At 21.4% G+C, this 20,493-nt stretch overlaps 3 protein-coding genes across 3 annotated transcripts in view; 1 reads left to right on the forward strand and 2 right to left on the reverse strand.

The window, feature by feature from the left end:
- Positions 1-20,493, forward strand: part of LOC127289387 (uncharacterized) — a 30,583-nt gene that overhangs the window by 1,847 nt on the left and 8,243 nt on the right. The window lies entirely within an intron of this gene.
- Positions 1,800-10,173, reverse strand: LOC127289386 (prostatic acid phosphatase-like). Its single transcript, XM_051317304.1, has 6 exons — positions 9,857-10,173; positions 7,469-7,567; positions 6,565-6,987; positions 4,490-4,825; positions 3,190-3,367; positions 1,800-3,059 (listed from the first exon to the last, which is right to left on the reverse strand). Exons 1-6 carry the CDS (start codon positions 9,962-9,964, stop codon positions 2,935-2,937), a joined length of 1,269 nt encoding a protein of 422 aa, XP_051173261.1. The 5' UTR covers positions 9,965-10,173; the 3' UTR covers positions 1,800-2,934.
- On the reverse strand, positions 10,647-20,446 carry LOC127289389 (acyl-CoA-binding domain-containing protein 5). The gene is made up of 6 exons (XM_051317309.1): positions 20,206-20,446; positions 17,579-17,772; positions 17,034-17,196; positions 16,007-16,155; positions 13,788-14,138; positions 10,647-12,472 (listed from the first exon to the last, which is right to left on the reverse strand). The coding sequence occupies exons 1-6, from the start codon at positions 20,264-20,266 to the stop codon at positions 12,329-12,331; spliced, it is 1,062 nt and encodes a 353-aa protein (XP_051173266.1). The 5' UTR covers positions 20,267-20,446; the 3' UTR covers positions 10,647-12,328.

The raw sequence follows: 20,493 nt of genomic DNA on the forward strand, positions 1-20,493 counted from the left end.
TGAAAAAAAAATGGTGAAAGCTAGTTTCAATTAGTTCTAAAAGAAAAAATATCGGAGATGCAATATTGCAGATGAACTTCGAATTTGGCGTGGAATACATCTAATAATAATATTTCACGTGTAATATCCTAAGTTGAAATATTGATTTCTCGAAAAAAACTGAAACCTATGAAAATTGATGACCTAGGGTCAGTCGGGGTAAATCCGAACGCTAATTATTTCAGCTTAATTAAAATTTTTAAAAATAAGTTCGATATGAGAATTTTTACCTCAGATCCTCTTGAAGAGATTCTAAGTATTATCCCATTTTTTGTTTGTTAATTAGCAACAGCATAAACAAAGATAACAAGTATTGCAAAAAAGATTGAAAATCAAAGATGACACTCTTTCAGTATTTTGTCTCGTATTTGAAGAAAAAGAAGCTAAAAATTCATTTTATTATTTATAATTGTTTGTTATGAATACTAGAACAGAAACTATATTTGATTTTTGCCTTCTGTAAAATTTTATTAATAATATCAGACCGTTCGTATTTACCCAAGAAAATTGGAAAACTGGGGTAAATCCGAACGGTATTTTTAATAATTTTTTTTTACATCAAAGCCACACAAAATTGTTTTTATTTGATTACACTATTATTTTAACATTATAAAAGTACATAGAAAAAAGTTTTTCTTTCTATACGTATCCTCGTTAGTAATTAATAAGCAGAAACTTAATCTCTGTTCTCTCGAAGGAGTGTTTCAATTTTTTTGCCAAATGGTTTGTTGAAAAAAGTTTTTCAGGATCTTAATAAAATTTGGTATTCTACGGTTTTTGGGGTCGCTAATTACCAATTTGAAGTCAGTTTTTCAAAATTCAAAATGGCGGACGAGAATTAAAAAATTCATTGGATTCGCTCGAAAATTGTTACTCGGGGGGTTTCAGGGTTAGCAAATTTGATCATTTTTAAAAATAAGTTTTAGGAAAGTACGCCATTTTGAATTTAAAAAATTTGACTTTTATTTTTGTATTTACATTCAATCACTCCAAAATACTTTCTGTACCAAGTTTTGCAAAAATCCGTTATGATTTGATAAAGTTATTGAAGGTTTTAATTGTGTAATGCATTTTAATTTTTAACCTGTTTGATTTTTGTATTTATATATGATGCATTATTACATAATAGGTTTATTATCGTATTTTTTTTGAGTTTTTATATAAGTTTAACAATTGCAATACTTTAAATTTATTTTCCCTAAGATTTTTCTGAAATACAGTGGCGTTCGTATTTACCCCCATATTTTAGGAAAGTTGCAAAGTATCGAGGTAAATACGAACGCTAAGTTTCCTGCGATTGTAATTTATCAAAAATTTTTTCTACCCCATAAAATTGTTCTATGGAAGTAAAGTAACAACTTCATGCACCAGAATACCGGAAGTATTTTTTTTTTAAAGAAAAAACTTATGTTATTGTTGAAACTTACTAAAAGCGTTCGGATTTACCCCAGTTGACCCTACCTAATGGTAAAATGTCCGAAAAAAAATTTTTGTAAGGTTTTTTTTTTTTGAAGATTTTTTGTTGCTCTTTCCAATGGTAAAATTTATTTAAAAAAAATTTTTTAATTTGGACCTTGGTTTTCTATAATTAAACTTAAATTTGCTATTTTCACGAAAACCGATACTTTTTTTCAAAAAAATAAATTAATTTTGTAAACGAAACCTGAGGTTTTTCTTGAATTTTAAAGATTGTATGTTGAAGCTCTCGAGTAGGAAAGTAGGTACTAGGAGAATGTTTTATGAAGAGAAAATAAGTGAAATTGTACTCCCAAAATTATTTTTATTTCAGAAACTTTATTGTTTCTACATATATATATGTAATACTTTATCACAATGTTTTAATACTCATTTAGATAGCGCGTATAATGACGGCTAACCTTGCTCGACAAGATTGTCGCTATATTTATCCGCATTTGCAGTAAATTTACGTGCTATCTGATAATGAGTAATAGGTAAAAAAAACTAAATGCACAATCGATTCTCTTTAGAAATATATAATTGTCTTTTGTAGTAACATACACAATTGTTTATTTGAGAATAGTTTCATCTTTTTAAAAAAACAAACAAACAAATCAGATCATCAATCATTTAAACAGATTAATTTCAACCTCGTTTGTTATCCATTTGTCATGTTTTTTTATCATTGAAAATATAGGTATAGAATTTTCTCTTTTAAAACAAGCAAAAATACTTGAAAATATGAAAAAAATTTGTACTTTTTGTTCATTTCTTTTTTTGATTTTCGTTTATTAAGAAAACATTTGATTAGTTTTATTTATGTATGTAAACATTTGTAGTAAATTTACTTTTTTTATGTTTTTTACAATAATATTATTGCATCTCGAAATAAATAATTGTGTTTTAAACTATTTCATATACACAGATATATATATATATATATATATATATACATATTATCTAAAGTACCAAAAGGTTTCTCTTTCGAGTTTTGTTAAAAATATCTAATATTAAAAAATCTAATTTTTTGATTTTAATTATAATTAAAAGTAGTTTGTAAAAAAAATCTATATGACTAGACATGTACAAAGACAGTCTTTTACCATCAGATTCCAAAATATTTTTTTAACAGTTTCATCAAAATTAATTTCTCTATTTAAACACAGTAAATTTCAGTACATACCTTTGTTTTTTTTTTAAATTTATAAACCTCATCACATATTACAAAATATATATCTGGAAATTTTACTGTTATAATTTTATAATTATTATAAATATAAATATACAGTTAATCAAATCTTTAAAATTTTGTCAGTTACTTAAAATTAAGATCAGCCTTTGAATCGATTCAAGTGTTCAAAAAAAAAAAAAAAAAAAAAAAAAAAAAAAAAGAAAGAAAGAAAACAATAATTGAGGTAGGATACTTATTTTTTTTCTTCATATTGGTTCAGTCGTCAATCGTAAATAATACTGATCATATTTTCGCCTATGATATCCGTAAACCAATCCAACAAATAATATTAGCAATATTATCAACATTAAAACGGATGAAGTCAGCATCACTGAAATAAAATTTTTTTTTCCTTTATTAGTCATGAAAATTTAAAAAAAAGTTAATTTACATTTCGCAACGTTGAAATAAACTAATTAAAATTATTTATTTAAATAAAAAAAAGATATCCAAATAATTACCTATAACACCTGTTGGACTTAAAATTTCACTATGCAATACATGAGTTAAACACTCTTCCTCCCAATTTTCCGGAATCAAATCTTTTGTTAGTCTCACAAATTGTTTCAATGGACATGCTGGAACGCAACCCGGAAGAGTTAATAAATTTGGTTCATCACTTGAATTCTTGTAAGAAATCTGTAAATAGAAAAAATGTAATAATTATATTTACATATTATTATTATTATTATTATTATTATTAATTTATTATAAAAATTTTATTATTATTCGATAAAAAATTATTTTGATAAATTTTTTTTAGTTATTACTTTTTTGTTGGACTTTGAAAAAATTTGAAATTTTGCACATAAATTTTTATACCAATATTATTTATTTTATTAAAATTTGCGACGAAGGCGTTTTTTGCTTCGTTTAGGAAATATAAAATTTTTCAAATTTGTTCTTCAAAAAGGTTATTTATAAGACTTGAAATTAATTGAACAAATTCACATTCCTCTATTTCTATAAAAATGTAAATTTTAATAGAAGATAAGTAATATTAATAAAAAATTATTCTTGCAAAATCTAAAATTTTTTCAAAGTACAAACAAAAAAAGTTAGACCTAAAAAATAAATTTGAAATTAAAAAAAAAAAAATTTCAAAATCATTTTCTATCGAATAATAATAAAATTTTCTAATAAATCCATCGTTATTAAGGAGAGTCACCACTTTTTTTTTGAGTCCTTTAAATTTTATTAATTGCAGGAAGTTATTTTTTTTTCTTGTATCATTTGCATCCTATACAGGATGGTAAAAAAAATCTAATTTTCGACCATTTGAAAAATTAAATTCTTAAAAAAATTAATATTTTAAATATCTTCTTTTACAATTATAACTAATTTTCATCGTCAAATTTTTTTCAAACACTTTTTTTTAATGATTCTTCAGAATCTTTCGTATGGATTTTCAAAAATTTTAATTTAAAAAAAAAAAAAAATTTTAAAATGGTCAAAAATTAAATTTTTTTTTTTTTGACATCCTGTATGTTTTTAGAACCCAAAAATGATGCAAGAAAAAAATATAATTTCCTCCCATCATTAAAATTTAATGGACTCAAAATAAAGGTGGTAAAATGGAATATGATTTATATCTTTTTGGTATATAAGTTCCAATATATTTAATGTTCAGTAATTTTTCAATAATTTACTTTTTTTTAATAAATTGAAAAATTTAAGGTTACGATTTTTCTCACTGATTTGATAGAAAATTTTTTAAAAACACCTTTAAAATTAATATGAGTATATAAATTATAAACAAACCGTGACAATGTGTTGATTTTTAGAATTAAGTCGTAACTCAATCAAAACGAGTGCAGCGTACGGTGGACAATGTCGATCAAATAAGCCAAGAGTCATTAAAAAATTTGCCACCGTTTCATCGTGTGCTGAATACATCCATAATTTTCTATCTGGATTCAATGAATTTTGCGATTTTAATAATAAATTATGAATTATTTCACCAACCAATGGACCTGTTTTTAGCCTTTTTAAAATTTTATTATAACAATCAATTTCAAAACTTTTCTCTGCAATTGGTTTTATCTTATCAGGATATACCAATTTTGTCCATTCCGGCAATGGCTTGTTATTAAGTTCCTTTAAAAAAAAAAGAGAGAAAAATAATTTATTATTTTACATTTTTATTCTGTTGAAATTTTTTTTTTTTTAAATCATTAACCCCTTGACTGTCGATGGCCCATATGAGGCAAAATTCCTGAAATGTCCGAACAAAAAATTAAAAGTTCTCAAATTTAATCCATACTTTTCTAAAATGTTGTTATTGTTGGTGAAAGTCTAAAAATCAATTATTATTAAATTGAATAAAATAGTTTTTGAATTACAACGTTTTTAATTTTTGACTTTTGAAAAAAAAAAATTTTTTTCAATGTACAATATTTATAAGTAGAATGCATAAAAGTTAACATATATATAATGATTTTTAAAGCTTTTTTGACGGGCTACACGCTGTTAATAAATTTTTTTTTTTTTTTTTTAAATAACATTTGACCTTGAAATTCAAGGTCAAAATGTTAATTTACGTTTATCTCAAAATCGGATTTTTTAAAATTATTTTTAACTATCTCAATGGAAAGCTTGACTAATTTCCTACAAAACATGTAATTTTCAGAGTGGGATCTTTTAAAGTTTTTGAGATATTAATTAATTAATTAATTAATGTTTATAACAAATTAAATATTTTACAAACGAATAAAGTTACCGTAATTATGAAGTTAATAATTGAAAGTTAACGTAATTCCGCATCCAACGAGCCCTGTATGAAGTATTTTGGATAAGTAGATTGTTAATAAACAATTAGTTAACATTGCAATTGTTTATTAACAATCTACTTATCCAAAATACTTCATATAGGGCTCGTTGGATGCGGAATTACCTTAACTTTCAATTGGTAAGTTCAGAATTACCATAACTTTATTTGTTCGTAAGATATTTCATTTTTTATTGTTATTTAACTAAAATTGGACAAAAATACTTCATATAGGGCTTTTGGATGATTGTTGTTAGTAAAAAATAAAATATTTTACAAACAAATAAAGTTATGGTAATTCTGAACTTACCAATTGAAAGTTAAGCTAATTCCGCATCCAACGAGCCCTGTATGAAGTATTTTGGATAAGTAGATTGTTAATAAACAATTGCAATGTTAACTAATTGTTTATTAACAATCTACTTATCCAAAATACTTCATACAGGGCTCGTTGGATGCGGAATTACGTTAACTTTCAATTATTAACTTCAGAATTACGGTAACTTTATTCGTTTGTAAAATATTTGATTTGTTATAAACATTAATTAATTAATTAATATCTCAAAAACTTTAAAAGATCCCACTCTGAAAATTACATGTTTTGTAGGAAATTAGTCAAGCTTTCCATTGAGATAGTTAAAAATAATTTTAAAAAATCCGATTTTGAGATAAACGTAAATTAACATTTTGACCTTGAATTTCAAGGTCAAATGTTATTTAAAAAAAAAAAAAATTTATTAACAGCGTGTAGCCCGTCAAAAAAGCTTTAAAAAACATTATATATATGTTAACTTTTATCCATTCTACTTATAAATATTGTACATTGAAAAAAAATTTTTTTTTAAAAATTAAAAACGTTGTAATTCAAAAACTATTTTATTAAATTCAATAATAATTGATTTTTAGACTTTCACCAACAATAACAATAATTTTGCCTCATATGTGGAAATTAAGTTAATAAAGTAACACACTTTATATCACCGAAAAAAATTATTTAAAAAAGTGCGTGCCTTTTTTACACCCCTCTTAAAAAGATTAGAAAAAAAAATTGATAATATAATTTGCTTACCTCAATAAAAAGTGTATTATAAACTGTATTCACATCTTCTAATGTATTTATTTTTCTTCCTGTATGCATAGTGAGATATTCATAAATTTGAGCATTTTCTTGATCAATTTTTTTCATTTCATCAGATTGCATAACTTTTTCGAGTTCATATTCATAACGTGGACAATATTTTTTTGCTGATAAAATATGATCTTGCTTCTCGGGTATCGTGTGCACTGGAATAGGCATCCATTTTAAAATATCCCAAACTTGATTGCCCTCAGGAGGATATAATCCTGCAAGATTTGACTCAGCGGACATTAATGTTCGATCCACATCCGTACTATGGACAAATATATCGTAATACGTATAAGTTTCGGGTAAAAGTTTACTATAACGTTTTCTCAACCATCGTCCAAGTAGTAGATGCTGATGTCTTCCCAACTATATAGTTTTGATATTAAATTTTTTTTTTTTTAATTCAATTAAAATTAAATTCTTCATTTATTTCAATCAAATTTTTTTGTATTTAATTAAATTAAATTAACTTATTAAAATTAAATTTACTTAATTTATTAAAATTTATTTTAAAATTAAATTTTTAATTTATTCAAATTGAATTTCTAAATTGTTGAAAATGAATTTCTAAAGTAACAGGCGTTCACAAAGCGCGAGTTAAATCATGCTTTGGTGCGTTCGAATCACCTCGGGGGTTAAATTTGAATTTTTAGTTTCTTCAAAAACAAATTTTAACTACATACATTAATTAAATAATATTAAAATACAAAATAATTAATTGGAAATTAATAAAATAAAATTGAAATAAAAACGAAAAATATAATAAAAGAAAAAAATATTTAGAGATTAAAAAAAAATCAAATCAAAAAAATTATACAAGAGAATAAAAAAAGTTACAATAACTTACATTTGTTAACTGGCCAAAGGGCACAGGCCATGATGATTCATTACGATATGGATCGTTTGGATAAGGGTTGACGGGCGTTCGATCTCCATGTCTAAAAAGCTATATAAAAATGTTCAATTATTATATTTGAGTCAATTAAATGGTATTTGTTTCAAATACAAAAATTATTGGTTCAAATGTATAGAATTTATTTAATTCGAAAATAAAAATTATTTGGTTCAAGTAAATATTTATTTGATAATAGTCAAGTAACCAATTATAATTAATTAATTTTAATTTAATTAATTTATTTTTTAATTTTATTTATTTTTATAATTTATTTATTTATTTTTTTATTTATTTTTTATAATTATTTCCTATTAATTATATTATTTCATTTGCCTATAAAAAAATCACTTAATATAATATTTAATATAAAAAATTATTTTTTTTTAAATTTTGTATAAATGACAATAATAATAATAATAATAATAATAATAATAATAATAATAATATAATAGTTTTATTTCATAGGATATTGAATATTAAAAAGTATTTCGATATCACATATGACATAAGATTAAAACCAGCATAGAAATTTCAAACTTAAATAATTTATTCTCAAGAGTCCTTGAATCTGAAGCTTTAGTTTTCAAGACTTATATAGAAATTTCAGTGACATATATTCTCGTTATATTTAATGTATAAATCAACCTTTAGTCGATTGTTACTTCACTTCATAGATTTGTACAAAAATAGATTTAAAAAAAAAAAAAAATGCAGCATCAAGAAAATATTATTAATATCAAACATAGATAAATATAGCTTTTAATCATTTCTATTGTTTGCGAATTAAGCATTTTTATATCATTATTTAATTACATTGAAAACATAAAATAGTATATTATATTTTTCTGTATATTATTATTATTCATATTATTATCGGATAATATTAAAATTAAATTTTTAATTAATAATAAAATTAAAAATTTTAATTAATAATTGAATAATAATAATATTATAAATTATTTATAATTAAATTGAAAATTATTTTTAAAAAAAAATTAAAAACAATATATAAAATAAGTTGGTAAAAATTATTTTAAATTAATCATAGCTTATAATTGTATTGCAAGTCATGCGAGGACAAATGTCTTTTTATCAGTCGCTCAACAAATTGATGCAGTCAATAAACTTTTCCGAATGAATTAAATATGATAACAGTTTTTCTCTGCTAATGTCAATTATTTATTTCATCCTTGCATTCCTTTATATTATTTTTCATATTATCGCAATTTATTTGTCTTTTTTTTTATCACATATTTAAAATGACAACTATATATATATTTTTTTTATCTAATGTATATAAGTTATAATTTAAAAACAATATATAGAATAAAAATAAAGTTATTCTTATCAAGAATATAAAAATCGGGTGTTTTTAAAGAAAAAAAAAAGGAAAACATTTTTTTAAACTTTTTTAGAAACAATTTAAAAATTAATTTTTTTTTAACTTAACTAATAAATATTGATTAAGCATTTTTTTTATATAATTTCTAATATTCTTAAAAGTATTGATGAATTATGAAAAATTTTGAAAAAATGTAAATTAAGTTCTGATCTTAGGATTAAATTCAAATTTATTCAGCATTGATTTATAGTATCTAACATATAAGAATTCTTATCAGAGAATTTAATTTAACTTTTTTTTTTGTTACTAAATTTCTAAATTATTATAAAAATGTAAAGAAAATTTTTGTTTTTTTTTTTTTTATTAAAAAAAAGTAATATTTAAAAAAGTCTATTTTTTTTTTATTGCAAAAAATTATTTTTCACTACAATATTGCTCTAAAATACAAATTTTAAATGAGTTTGATAAACAATTTTTTACTGTTTTCCTTGTTTAACAAGTTTATTGTCCGTGGCACGTTTTATCAGAAAACAGGAAAAACCTTCAACCTTGTAAAACATATGGTTCAATTATTATCAACTCAGTTTTTAAATTTTTATTAAAAATTATTTTAATTACAAAAAAAATTGGTCATAAATAATCAAGGTTGCTAGAAAAAAAGAATTCACTTTTTAAAAAGTCATCAACTTTATATAAATATATTCAATATTAATCATTTTTTCATAAATAAAATCCTTCAAATTGTATATATATATTTTTTTTTATTTTATATGCAAAAATGAAAGAAATTGTATTAAAATAATAAAAATAAATTTTCAAATTTCTATAAACATAACATTTTTTAAAATATTGAAAATTAATAAAAAAAAAGAAAAAAAACTACAAAATATATTAAATTACATCTTGTGTTTGAATAAAGGTACAAAATATAACCTAAAAATGGTTCAATATTTTCAAAAAAAAAAAAACAATGAAATCGTAAGAAATTAAATTATTACCAAACTAGCAAAAATAATTGTTCCTAAATCATCAGAGGAATAATTAGCTGCTGAATTTTGAAACAATACGATTCCCACCACAACACAAAGCACTCCGGAAGCAAACATGATTTAACTTTTTTAATCAAATGAATATAATATAAAAGTTGTCTGAATTTCTGTGAGAATCATTAGCACTTATTGAAATAACAAATCATAATGATTTGATTAAATCAATTAAATAGTTTCGACACATGATTGTGTATTGAGCAAAGTTTTTTTTTTTAAATATTAATATAAACGTAATGATTAAAAATTCGTGCTTCAAGAAAAACTCCACTACTGAAGCAAAATGCAATTCTCCTCCAATAAAAGCGAAATATATTATGCGCACGCGCACAATACACACGAGTTTTGTTTTGAATTTTAGAAATATTTACTTTGAGTTTTAAAATATATAATTTTAATTCATTTCTCGTTTTAGTAAAAATTTATTTTTTAATTCATCAGATAATTTCGAAAATTATTTGTAAAATTAAATTTTTTAACATAACCTAAACTACGAGTATTTTTGATATTTTTAAATAAAATTCTTATGTAAGATTATTTTAAATGAAATATATTATTTAACAATAATTAAAAATTTACGAAATATTAATTTATAATATAAAAAAAAATGAAAATATAAAATATATTTTTCATATTTTTAAAAGTAAATAATTTTCAAAAGGAAAAAAAAATTGTAAATTCGACAAAAAAACTTTTTAAAAAAATAAAAGAATCGTTCTATATAAAGTTAACAACAACAAAAATAGATCAATTACTTTTATTAAAATTTCTAAAGCGAATTAATATACATAATTTTTGAAATATAAAATTTTCAAAGTATACGAAAGTTAGTACAAATAAAAAGCTCTAAGAATAATTATAATTTATAAACTATATATAAACAAAATAATTGGTTTATAATGAAAAATTTCCTTTCCTTTTAAATTTAATTTTTAAATAAGATATTCTAACTTTCATTTACTTTCTCTTTCACAGAATCAGATTCTCTCTTTCTTCATTGCATCGCAATAAATGAAATTTCTCTTAATTCGAAAAAAAAGTGTGACCAATCAGCAGAAAATTGCAAATCTCACGAGATTTGTAAAATAATAAAAACTCAAATATCGTGCGAAATTTGACAAGATATTCTCTTTATAAAATGATTCATCGCGCTGACAATGAAAAAAAAGAGAAATTTAATTAAACAACGACAGATATTTTTACAAGAAAAGTCTTTTAACTCCAAATAGATGTTTTTTTTTTGTTACAAAAAACCAATTTTAAAATTCTAAAAATTTTTTTTTTTTTGTTTCATTATCAAATAGCAAAAATTTTGCACATCCTTATAAAAAAAACAATTTTATTTTTACATAACAAACATCAAAATTTCATTTCAGAAAAAAAAATTGAAAACGAATTAAAAATTTTTACAACACATTTTGTCTTTAAAATATAAAAACAAAATTAATACCAAATATTAACAAGGGATTTCTTATTTATAAAATTAATAAACCAATAACATGCTAAAAATTTACAAAACTTTGGATTTGCCCGATTAAAACTAAATATATTACAATTTTCTTTTTTTTCTAATATAAATCATTGTATGACACATAATATTCAATTTTATACATATAAATCATTTTCATAATATTCTCTAGTTAAAAATGATAATTTTCTCAATTACGAATCTCGTAATATTGAAGACAAATAATATACAGACGAAATAATGTGACTTTAATTAAAAAGTATTTGTTTCCTATCTAATTGAGAATTATTCCCTTAAAAAAAAAAAAAAAAGTTTTATTTATAAAAATCAAATCTTACCGGAAAGAAACAAAAAAAAATTTTCCAATAAAAATAAATAATAATAATAATAATAAAAGATAGGTATATTTTTTATAAAATAATATTTTTTTTTAAATATTTTTTTTTTCATAAAAAATAAAATTTCACAATCGATTTAATTTTGAAACATAAATTTTTTAAATTAAAATAAATTAAAACTAAAATTTAAAATTATTACAATTATTTTTTCTGGCAAATAAAATGTACCTATAGAAATCAGTAAAAATATTTTTAAAAAATCACTTTTCCGGTAATATTTTTTTTTTTTTTTGCAATAATTTGTCACTTATTGCAAATCTTTTAGAATAAAACATATAATAATGTGGAATGTAGCTATTCTCCTTGGCCTCTTTTTTTTTAGAATCGATCTACATGTAAATTGATAAGAACTTTTAAACTATATACAATATACCCTTAAGATTACACTTGAATCAACAGCCAATAATAATTAATTATAATCGTATTATTTATATATATATATATATATATAATATATAGAAATGGACTTGAAGACTCGGAATTTTCTTTCTTTTTTTTCGAAATTATCTTTCGTGTTTTCGTAAAGATTTTTTCGGCTTTTAATAACGAAAAAAAAAATCACAATTTTCTTTGACGATAACGCTGTGCATAAAAAACTAGTGCTTGTGCTAGAAAAGGCCAAACAATCAATAATGCAAAGATTCGTGGCGAACACTCGGATAATGGCCACCATTTAGGATAGACTCGACTTCTTCGTTGGTCCTGAAAATTTGAAAATTACTTTAATATCACGAAACTCAAACTAAACAACTATATAGTCTTTTTATCATCATCTAAACAATTTTTCAAAAATTGAAAAAAAAATTTTTTTTTTTCAACAAATTCATAGAAAATTGCACATTTTTTCTAAAATAGAAAAAAGTTTTAAAAATATTAACACAAATAATAAAGAAATTAAAAAATAAATCAAAATATGATGAATAAAAATCATTTAAAAATTACGAAAATTATGTAATTTAAAATTGAAATATGTGACAAATTGGCAAATAATTTAAATTAAAAAAGACAATATCGAACGAACTGAGATGCAAATGAAATATGCAAATTGAAATATTAAAGAATTTAAACTTAGAAATTGATTAAAAGACACTTAAATGTCAAAAACTTTTGATAATAATTATAAATAAATAAAAAATTTTTAAGAATGTAAAAATAAAAATTATTTTTAATCAAAAAATTTAAAATATATAAAACTATAGGATTTAAATTAAAATTTGTTAAAACTGAAAATAAATTGATTTTCAATTTGAGAGCTTAAAAAAAAAAAATATTTTAATTACATTTGAATATGAAAAAAATTCCTTGCAATTGAAATTTAAATAATATAATAGCAATCGCAATATATAGGAAATGTTAAAAAAAAATTTTTTTTAAAGACAATTTTACGAAATAGATGACAAATTGATTTTTCAAGATAAAGTGAATACAAAATGTAAAATTTAAATTTAACAAATTATGAAGTGCATTGAATTATTTAAAATTGAATAATTTATTATATAATAATAATGAATATTCAATAATGCTAATTATTTTACAATATCAATGTTCATTCATTGCAAATCACTTTTTTTTTTAAATACAATTATTTGAAAGATAAAATATCCCAAAATTAATATTCTTTCGTTAATAACATTAAATTAATTATTCATTCGATTTTTTAATCTTATTTTAAAAAATTTCTTAATTATATTTCTTTTATTTTTATTAATTATTTTTTAGAAATACTTAATAGTTGAGATATATAATATTTAAAAAACTAAATTTTACACAGTTTTGTCAAAGTTTATAATTAATTTTATGATTATATATTTTTTTTTTCTCCAGGTGTTTTATACTTTTTTCCCCGAGTTTTTTATATCAAATAAAATTTCCTGACTTTTACAGTTTTCCAAAAAGAGTAGCAACCCTGGACTAAAATTTAATTTAGTAATAAACATTGAAAAACTTTATTTTAAATGATAAAAAAAAAAAAAAAATTAATAATTTCCAGTTATAATTGTTGAAAAGAAACACTTACGGACTGTGGTGCCAAAACTGACAATGCCTGACCCTCTAAATTACGAACTCTTGCCGTTATCCTGTCCAAATCTTTCTGTAAATTTTGCATTGTAAAAGCAATATGATTGAAAAATTCAGCGTCAGTTTTATCGTCTCTTCTAACGCGAGGTCGGCCCCTAATTTCTTGTTTTGAATCGGAATACTCAATATGGCCATTCGTGTGAGAATATCCATTAAATAATTCCGTTGGATTTTCTTTTGTCACAACAGTCGATTTATTATGTTTACAGTGTGATGAATTATTAATTATACGTGGCTGTACACCGTTGGAAGACTTCATTAAATCTTTTTGCGATCGCTCTGGCGCAGACTGAAAAATATCATCATCAAATTAATTATTAATATATTATTCATTTTTATTATACTAAATTATTATTTTTTACTACTCCTGAATTTTTTTTATAATATACAAATTTCAGGCAATAAATTAAATTTTTTGTTGGTATTTTTTATGTATTACCAATTAGAATGAATATTGTTCTTAAGTATCATTATAATTTACAGGTCTTGGATCGTCTTTAAGGCGCAAAAAAAGTTGTTTTACATTAAAAAAAAAAAAAAAAAAAAAAAAAAAAAAAAAAAAAAAAAAAAAAAAGCGATTTTTTTATTTTAATTAAATTTAATTACTTAATAAGTATTTTACTTTAAATAATTAATGTTATTAGATATTGAATCTATTTTATTAATTCTTTAACCCCTTAACTCCTTGTTGGGGTCGCTAAATCCAAATTTGAGGTCAGATTTAAAAATTCAAAATGGCGGACCCAATATGGCGGAAAATTTTTTAAATTCATTCGATTCGTTCAAAATTCAGTACTCGGGGGTTTTTTGGGTTGCTGAATCTAAATTTGAGGTCAGATTTGGATTCAGCGACCCAAAAAACCACCAAGTACCGAATTTTGAACGAATTGAATCAATTTAAAATTTTTTTTCACTATATTGAGTGGCCATATTGGGTCCGCCATTTAAAATGTTTAAAATCTGACCTCAAATTCGGTTTCAGCGATCCTAAAAAATTTTAATATGATATAAAATTTTTTTGGAAACTTTTTTTTTTTTACCGTTTTGGGCTCACAAACGATTTTTCTACTCGACTGCGAAGGGGTTAATAAGAATAATTCTATAGGAATATTATCAAGAAAATTTATGTCGAATATTTCAGAATTGAAGACGTTTTTTAAAATTTTTATTAAGTAGAACAAATTTCTAAAAAAAAAAAAAAATTCTGACAACAATTTAATTTTAGAATTTTAATTTGAAATTTTTTTAAATAATTGAATTTTTTAAAGAAATATTAAAATTATTAAAAATAATTGAACTTTGGAAAGTGATATAGTTGAAATTTTTAGAAATAATTAAATTTCAAAAGATTTTGTTAAATTTCAGAAAATAATTAAATTTTACAGAATTGAAAATAATTTATCAAATAATTTTTAGATAACAATTTTTTTAAAAGTAATTGAATTTTCAAAGATTATACAATTGAAATTTTTAAAATTAATTGAATTCAAATGATTTAGAATTGAATTTTTTTTGGTGATTTCGTTGCTGAAGAATTTATTAAAAAATAAAAGACAAAAATTCAAATTTATAATTTTTTAATTTAAAAATGCATTCAGATAATTGAATTTTCGAAAAATATTGTTAATCATTAAAAAGTAATTGAATTTCAATAGAATTATAATTGAAGTTATTATATTTCAAAAAGTTTTAAATGGAAAATTTTAATAATAATTAAATTTTAAAAGGTTTTAAATTGAAAATTTTGGTAATTTTTTTTGTTTTTGATTTTTTTAAAATTACAATAAACAATTGTTGAATTTCATAAAATTTTTAGTTGAAAAATAATTTATAATAATAAAAATTTGTGAATTTTGTTCAAAAAAAATTTGTAAAAAAATCAAAAAATGTCGCAACTTATTTAAATAAGTCGAAAAAAAAGCCAGAAAAACTCATATAATCCGAGGCCTGAATTTATTGTTATTATTATTAATATTATTATTTATGTTTACTAATAATTAAAAGTTTTTTAAACTATTTTTAATTAATGCGTTTTATATATGGAAAATTTCAAAATCATAAATATTTCTTGCCTCATTCGTAATTATTATTTATTAGGGGAAAAAAGATATTTCTCGTATAAATTAAGTATAATAAAAAAAAAATAAATAAACGTACTTCGAGCGTGTCTTTGAATTCTTCTTCCTCGCCATCAGTGTCAGGAGGTAAAGGACTTGCACTATGACTACTTGCAGGACTCGTTTCCAAGCTGCTTGTTATGTGTCTTGATGTGTTGCGTACTCTATTAGGCGAAGTTTCTCGCGATCCTAATAAAAAGAAAACAAACTTGAAAACTTGATTTTTAATTTTTTTTTTAATTTCAAAAAATTTTCTTCTATATTTACAATATATTATTTCAATCTATTTTTAAGATTCCGTATATATATATATCTTTGAAATTGTTTAATTTTCTCTTAAATATTAATTCACATAAAATCTCATTATTTTCAACTTTAATTTTATGAAAAAAAAAAAAAAAAAAAATTTACCAAATTATATACATTACCAAATAACAAATACGTCACGTTCGTGACGTGAATGTTTTTCTCGTTTTATTTTTATTCTTTTTCTTTTTAATGGAAGATTGTGTAATAACTTATTTTTTCTCTGAATCATTATAATAATGATTAACAATCTGTCATTCAATATAAAAACAAATTTGACTACTACATATTTCCATATGATGATAAATATGTATTTAAGAATAACTCAAGATGAAAACGAATTTTGGTAATATAGAAAGAAAGAATATTTTGCAAATTATATTGACGTGCTTCAAGATTAAATAGAAATTGGAATAAATTTAAAAAATTATTTCTACAAAATTTAAGTAGTATATAATTACAATTTTAATTTTTTAAAATTATTTTTCTGTGATAAATAAAATTTTATTTTACAAGTTTACACAAAATCATACAAACGAAATTTAATTTACTTTCGTAAATCTCAAATAAAAAAAAAAAAAACTTTATAAAAAGGTTAAAGTTCGAGAATAATTAAAAAGTATTTCTTTAAGAAAAAAAAAAAGAAAATCATTAACAATTATAAGTAACATTTAAATAAAAACTCGTTTTCTATTTCTCTCAATAAGTTATGAGTTCTCATTAAATATTTTTTTTATACATATATATATATATATATTTACCTAGTGGAGAGCCAGATAAAGGTGAACCAGGCTGAGAGCGGATTCGTTCCAAAACCGGACCAACTAACAACTCTAAGTCTTCAGCAGGAACACTCTCGTAAAATGAATCCAAACTTCCAAGAAAAGTTGCCACATTGTCCGTATAGGACATTGTTTCAACAATCTTTGAAAAAAAAAAAATATTTATTAAATCTTTTATTCGCTATAAAAAATATTGTTTTTTAAAAATTTATAATTATTACAAAAATTTAATTATACATTATTTTAATATTAATTAATAAAATTAATGATTAATTTTTTTCTAAATGTTTAATTTTAAGTTTACATTTTTTCTACAAAAAAAAAAAAACAAAAAAATTGACAAATTTATTATTAAAATTAAATATTTCGAAAAAAAAATAATTAATGAAATTTTAAAATCTGAAAATTCCTATTACTTTTATAAAATTTTGAAGTAGAGGAAAAAAAAAATTGTTTTTTCGTTAATTACTTAAAAAATAATTTTTTTTTTTTATTTTTGCAAAATGTCAAGGAAATTTATTTACTTTTTTTAATTCGTCGACATAATTATTCATAGCTTCTGTGCGACTCATGTTACCCAAACGCGTCCAAGCATCCCACTTTGCCTTTTTTACAACTTCCCAAAAAGCTGGTTTTGGATTTGAACAAGGTCCTTCTGTTGCTTGTTTATAATAACTATAAAATCGTAGCATCAATTCGTGGCTTGGTTGATAAGACCCTATAAGTAAATTCATTTCATGATAATGATGTGTTAAAAACAAGAAAAATTAACAATAATATTTTTATTACAATATAATACAATTTTAAATGCAAATTATATTAATAATAAAAAAAAAATATTAATAAAATAATTAGGATAAATATTGCTCAAGTAGAAATTATAAAAATATTAGATATGTGAAAATTAATAAAAAATTTTTATAAAGAAAAAAAAAATGTTATAAATATTGTTTCTTATAAAAAAAGTTTAAGAAAATTAATAAAAATATTTATTTTCTTTTTTTATTTAAATTCATTTTCCGTTCTCCATGTTTTATTATTATAATATTAAATGAACTACTGAAAGCAATAAATAATTATCAAGGAATGAAATGGCGTCATAATTGTAAATGGAGATCAAAATGACATTTTCTGTATTTTTGCATAAAAATTATTATTATTATTATTTTTTTTTTTTAATAATCAAGAGTATCGAGTTTTTTTTTTAAATAATTTTTCTTTTTGCAAAAAAAAAAAGAATTCTTTTAATACTATATTTACATAGACAAGGAATGACTTGTGAAATCAGTGCCTGTGACAGATTATAAATACGGAATGAATTATTTTATTAAAGCTATACACCAGTGTAAATTAGTTTATCATTCGACCTTTAGTCACAAAGAATCAATATATACATCATTCAATATTCTTTTAACTTATTGTACTTTTTTTATATAATTTGTTTTTTTTAACTCACAAAAAATTATATCTAATTACAAATTGAGTTTTGATAATTTATGATATATTATGATAATTATTAAATCTATATTGATAGAATAGAAAAAAATAGACAAACAAATTTTTTAATGTATAAAGATAATTAAAATAAAACAAATTTTTTACTTATCAATCATTATTAAATAAAAATTAAATTAAGATTTAATGAAATTTTTTTTTATTTGAATTACAAATTTTTTATATGGAAAAAATTATTTGTTCTATCATTTAACTATAGAATTTGTTTTTGTTTTTTAATATCGATTTTCAATATTTATATATAAATGATATTTTTTTTATAAATATAAAAATATAAATTATATTCGAATTATTTATTTATTTATTTTTTTTTTTTACTAAAAAATATGTTTTTGTTTGATTTCAATATCTTTTCGATAAAATTATGTTCAGATAAGATTGGATAGAGAAGTTTCTAATTTATCATATCACAGTAACAGCCAAACAAAGTGCATTGTAATTTTTTATAATTGGACAATTTAATAAGCCAAGAGAAAGAGATTTTCAAAAAATTATAACAATTTTCGGAATAAATTTTTTTTCTTATATTTTTATTATTATATAGATATTATTTTTACATTTTTAATTAAAATTTTATTTTTATTATAATTCTGAAGATATTTTTTCATTGTTATAATTATTTTTTTTTCTTATTTGCCAAAAGTAGATTTATAATTTATGAATTTTTCAATATTGTAATAAAATTCTTCTATTTAAATTTATAAAGTGTTAAAAATATAAAATCTACTTTGTTTTCAATCGACTGCATTCGACTTTCACTTAATTACTTTAAGATCACACAGTATAACTCTCTGAGATCGTGTAACACATGCGAAGTTTCCAACCTTAGAATTATAACTAAAAAAAAAAGTCGACTGCAATTTAGAAGTCATTAGACAATTTTAAATTGCGAGGAATACAAGTTATGATAAAAATTCAAAATGAGAAATTTGTGTCGCACATAAGACAAACGAAAAAAAAAACATTTGTTATTTAAAAAAGAGGAAAAAAAACAAACAATATTTATTTCTCCAATTAACAGTTTTCAATTAAAAAATTATTATTATTATCATTACTATAATTAAAAGGAAATATTTACATATAGTATGAATTTAGAAAATTGAAAAAATTGCCATCTAAAAAACAACATGACTAACAATACTACTAAAAATTCTAATAAACTGCTAAATAGGAAGATGAAATAATAAATATACAATAAAAAATAATTAAAGTGTGAATGAAAACCTTGACAAATAAATTTGCAAAAATTATAAAAAATATCCATGACATTGAGTTTTGTTGTATCTATACATATAGTGAAAGTACAAAGTGAATTAATAAACGTGTAACCTAAATAAAAAGTAAATAAAAAAAATTATATAGCCTCAAGTGCAATAGAAATTTTCACACGAAAACAAACGACGTTTACCTTGGAAACTCTCGCAAAATAAAAATATATTATAGGAGAAAGGGATCAATTAGAAGAATATAGAGAAAAATTTAATTTACTTTAACAATAAGCAATTTAACAAAAAAATTACTTTCATTCTTCTAATCTCTACAAATAATGATGTTTTAAATTTTAAATTAAAAAAAAAAAAAGTGTTTTGTGTATTAATAGAGAATAATAATTAACAAAAAACAATCATTCACTTACCATTTTTTGGCAGACTCTTTATGACATTTACAGCAGCGTTGAATTTTTCTTCGACTGACATTGTCGTGAAATTTGAAAATTACACTTTCTTTAAAAACTGAGAATAGAATGTCAAACAATGTAAGGGAAGCACTGATAATTATAAAAAAAAATAAATAAATATTTCACAGAATTATAAAAACAATATGCCAGCTTGACTAAATGAAATAACTCATCAGACTGACAAATTACCAATGGAACATGATTGGTCTGCATCCACAGCATACACAAACTCCAGGAACGAAATAA

The sequence above is a fragment of the Leptopilina boulardi genome, unplaced genomic scaffold (assembly GCF_019393585.1).
Source record: "Leptopilina boulardi isolate dan_hultmark-lab unplaced genomic scaffold, ZJU_Lbou_2.1 LbouV2_408, whole genome shotgun sequence".
NCBI lineage: Eukaryota > Metazoa > Arthropoda > Insecta > Hymenoptera > Figitidae > Leptopilina > Leptopilina boulardi.